This window comes from Plasmodium malariae, assembly GCF_900090045.1.
Source record: "Plasmodium malariae genome assembly, contig: PmUG01_00_5, whole genome shotgun sequence".
NCBI classification, from domain to species: Eukaryota; Apicomplexa; class Aconoidasida; order Haemosporida; family Plasmodiidae; genus Plasmodium; species Plasmodium malariae.
The window spans coordinates 8,032-12,465 of NW_021638323.1; the positions used below are offsets into that span (position 1 = coordinate 8,032).

Below are 4,434 nucleotides of genomic sequence, written 5' to 3' on the forward strand. Positions count from 1 at the left end.
ATTAACCTACATTCATTGAATGTAAATAAAGACGCTATTATTGTTAAATTATAAATAACTCATTTTCTTAATAAATTGAATAAATAATCATTGTACAATAGATCGAAATAAAAATGAGAAAGCAAATATGTTTATGCAAATAATGAGTGACATGCTGCAAGAACATTATGTGGATTATGATGTTATATATTAATATTAATGTATATACATAAATATTTAATAAAATATATTTTAATTCGTACATTAGTATACATAGCAAAATTATTCAACTAATCTAAAGTCGTTCTTTAAACAAAATAATTGAAAAATATTAAAGCATGAAAAATTCAAATTATCAGAAAAACTATGTACATATATTTTTACTTTTTCCTAAAAAAATTGTCAGTATATATAGATGTATATATAAAATATAAATGATTACTGTTATGCTTCTTAAATGTATCCTTAAGAATATTACTTTTTGTTAAGTACTTTTTTAGAGAAAGACGCATATAACATATTATTCATTTAATCGTTTTCTAAACATTATATTTTCATATATTGTAGCTTTTTTATAGTAATAAAATATCCCTAATATAAACACAACAACTAATATAAATAAAGGAATGCAATATAGAAAAATAGGAAATACTAACATTTTCGTTGAGGCACTGCATTCACTCAAATATAACCAATGAAATATTTTTCATGTTACATTATAACTACTCGAATCGGTATCAAATATTACAACTAACAACCTTAATGCCTCCATCATACCCCCTTCTTATCCTCAAAGCCTAAATTATAAATCTAATACATGTATCACTAATAAAAATAATAATAATAATATATGCAAACGAGTTGTAATCCATATTTTCTACGTTTTAATTTTCTGTGAAACTTATCATTAACTAACATCATTTTTTTTAAAAAATCTATATCATTATGTCCATTCATTATTTTTTTCTCATAATATGAATATGTTTTATGTTATATGGTGCATTTATGTTTCATAAGTCGCTTAATAATTTCCTCCTTAATTAATGAACTTTCATATAATTGCTTCTTTTTCTCTTTTTCCCCTTTTTTACTGATTCTAAATAATTTTACGCTCTTATATTTTATATTATATGGTAAATTTTTTCTTAAACTCCAGTATTTGAATAAATACCCTTTTTAAAGTTTCCTAATAGTCGAAAAATTTTTGTATCTAATTTTCTATGAAGAATATATTTCTCATCTAAACATTTTTTAAACCTCTAAAAAAACATAAAAAAATGTAAATATTTTTTAAGTATAAAAATTTTCTCATTCTAGAAAAAATAACTAATAAAAATATCAATAACACAAATATCTTCGAGAAATATTATTATACCATGTAACTGTAAGAAATACAGATCCAAATTAAAAGTATAAAAAGGAAAGTTTTGATAAAAAAGATAAACTTAATCATTTGCTCTATATTGTAGGCTTTTAATATAGTGATATATTGAATAAATAAAAAATTAACATTAATTTACATAATTCCAACAATAAAAAAACATTTTTATATTTTTTTTAAATATTTTTTCATAAAAATTTAAACATATATAATACAGTATATTTCACTATATATACAAAAAAAAAAAAATAATACTTAATTTTAGGTGCTATAAAATATTATAATTAATATATATAATAAATTAACTTGAAGCAAAATAATACAATTTCAATTCATAATATTTAATTTTATTACATATTAGTATAATTAAATATTTTGTTTTATAATTTTTACAATATTTGGAAATTTTGATTAAATTTACAATATAGAATGTATAGAATATAGATATGTTCTGTTATTCTATGTATAAGTAGAATTATTGGTATTTTTTTTTTTTTCCCCATAAATTGTTCAAATTTTATAAATATTATATTCCGGAAAATGTATTTATTAATGATAAATAAATATTAGTTATTACAACAATGAAACATAAGTATTAATAAATTAAAAAAATATATATCTATTGTAAAATTTTCCGAGTTTTACAAATTATTATGCAAACAATTTTTTATAAGAATTAATATATTTAATTAATTGAAGTAGTAAATTTATACATTCTCTATTAAATATTATATACTCTGAATGTAAATATAGAGTGAATTTTTTAATTTTTTTTTTATTGTTTTAGAAAATTATAATTTTAACTCAATAACAATTTATACCTTTTTTTACTAATGAAAAATAACTATATTGATATAATAAATTAAAAAAATTTTATTTTTAGTTAATTATTTATATATAGAAAAATATATTAACCTATTAAAAAAAAAAAAAAGCTATTGAAGGTAAATATTTTGTGGAAATATTGTATACAGTTTCATTAATTTAAAAATATACCAAAAGAAATATATATATATAGATAATATATAGGGTATAAAGTATGTATATCAAATAAGAAAGCATAACAATAAATGTTACTATTAGGAATGCTTTAGTAATTTTTATATTTATAATATTAGAAGGAATATATAATGTTTTATATATTCCATTAAAATTATATTATGCCTATAATATATGTGTACTCGTACATCAATATAAATTGACATATATATTTAAATAAACAATACCTTCCTTAAATAAACATTATGATGTTTTTATTTCCTTAACTTATATATTAATTTCATTATAACATTTATAAAGGCACTTATTTATTTTGTTCTAGGTTTTCACGCATTAAGAATTTCTCACATTTTTTTTATTAGTTAACGCTTCCACATATAATGCTCGTTAATCAATTTTAAATACTTATTATATCTTATGTATATATATTGAGAAATAAATTATAAAAAGTAAATGCTCTTTAAAGTCTTTCTAAACATTTACATATAAATAATCCTTTTCAGTTTAAGCAACAATTATTGTTCTTAAGCCTTTTTTGATATACTTTTTTAAACCATAAATTTCTATCCGTATAAATCATTTAATTCATATAAATTATGAAATCACACACAAATAATTTAATATACAGAAATATATATAATTTTTTCCTTATTAAGTTTATATATAATCCCACAGTATATATGTATATATATGTTATATTATTTTTTTAGCATATCTATTTTATATTTTATAAATAATATTATTAATATTTAATATATATAAATAAAACAATATTAATATAAAATAATATCATGTTTCAATTTCCAGAATATTGTATAATATTTATAATACTTATATATTTTAATATCTACAAACTATAATACATTCTTTAAAATGTTCAAATTTTATAGAGTATAGCGTGTTATTTATATGGTTTAAAGGACAATTAACCTAAATAGTTATATGCTTTTATTGCTCTACAAAGATATAGTATTTGAAAATTTTAATTTTTTTATATTTTTAATGCAAATTATTTGTTTTCTAAATGTACAAAACTTCAATACTTTATTTAATATATATAGTACTATTATCTATGGCGAAAAATGTTCCTTATTATATAATAACCTACATATGGATGTTCTTTACAATATTTCAATACTTTTTTTATGTAATTGTAAAACATTAAAAATTATTAAGGTAGTCATAAAAATGATAAATCTAAATTCGAAGAACAGCCAACTCAAAACATATTAATGAATACACAAACATATTGAAACTCAATGACATTTAATTTAAGCAAAACCCTCATTCGAAAGTTTACTGCCATGCCATGAAGCACCTTTTAATGCTACTCCATATGATTATATATCATTTTTTCCATTAAATATATGATCCTTCATTCTGATGTTTCTTAATTTTGTTTTATATAAAACTGTAAACTTTTCTGCTTAAAAATGTGAATAATATTCTCCTAATCTTTATTCCATTCAGGAAAAACATTACTGCTGTAATAATGTTACATTTACAAAAATATGATATTTTTTAATACTATTTTATACTATTTTAAAATTGCTGTCGTTTACAATAAAAATAGAATTTTGAATTTGAAACATCCAGATGAACTATATTACCAATTAACTAGTTTTGTTTCTGTAATAATCAGACATATTCAGGTCATATTAAGTATTATTTATCATAGAATATTGTAAAAAGTTCTAAATTATAAGTATTCAACAATAATAATTTTTCATATAGAAAATTAAGTACTGTACAGTTTAATAGATATATATTTTTAAAAAATACGAAAAAGAATATTAGAATTATTTTCGTTAATAATAATACTACAAATATAGTAATATATTAGTGATATTCTAATAGAACTATAAAAAATTCTTATATCAGTGCCACAGTGTACAAGTTAAACAATGCAAAATATAATATATTAAATTAAAAGTAAAGCATTTTATTCAACGTTATAAGTTACGTGGATAAATAGAAAATATAAAAAAGCAATAATTTTAATTTGACCTCCAATATACATATTTTTGTTTAGCTTTAATACAGTAAGAATATATTTTACTATTTAGAAGCATTTC

General features: G+C 18.8%; 1 pseudogene across 1 annotated transcript; it reads right to left on the minus strand.

Annotated features, from left to right (window-relative positions):
* Positions 1 to 499: 499 nt before the first annotated feature.
* PmUG01_00018100 lies at positions 500 to 1,292 on the minus strand (annotated as a pseudogene). Its single transcript is given in 3 exon segments — positions 500 to 826; positions 841 to 1,119; positions 1,134 to 1,292. Coding segments are annotated over 3 exon segments (765 nt in total).
* Positions 1,293 to 4,434: the final 3,142 nt, after the last annotated feature.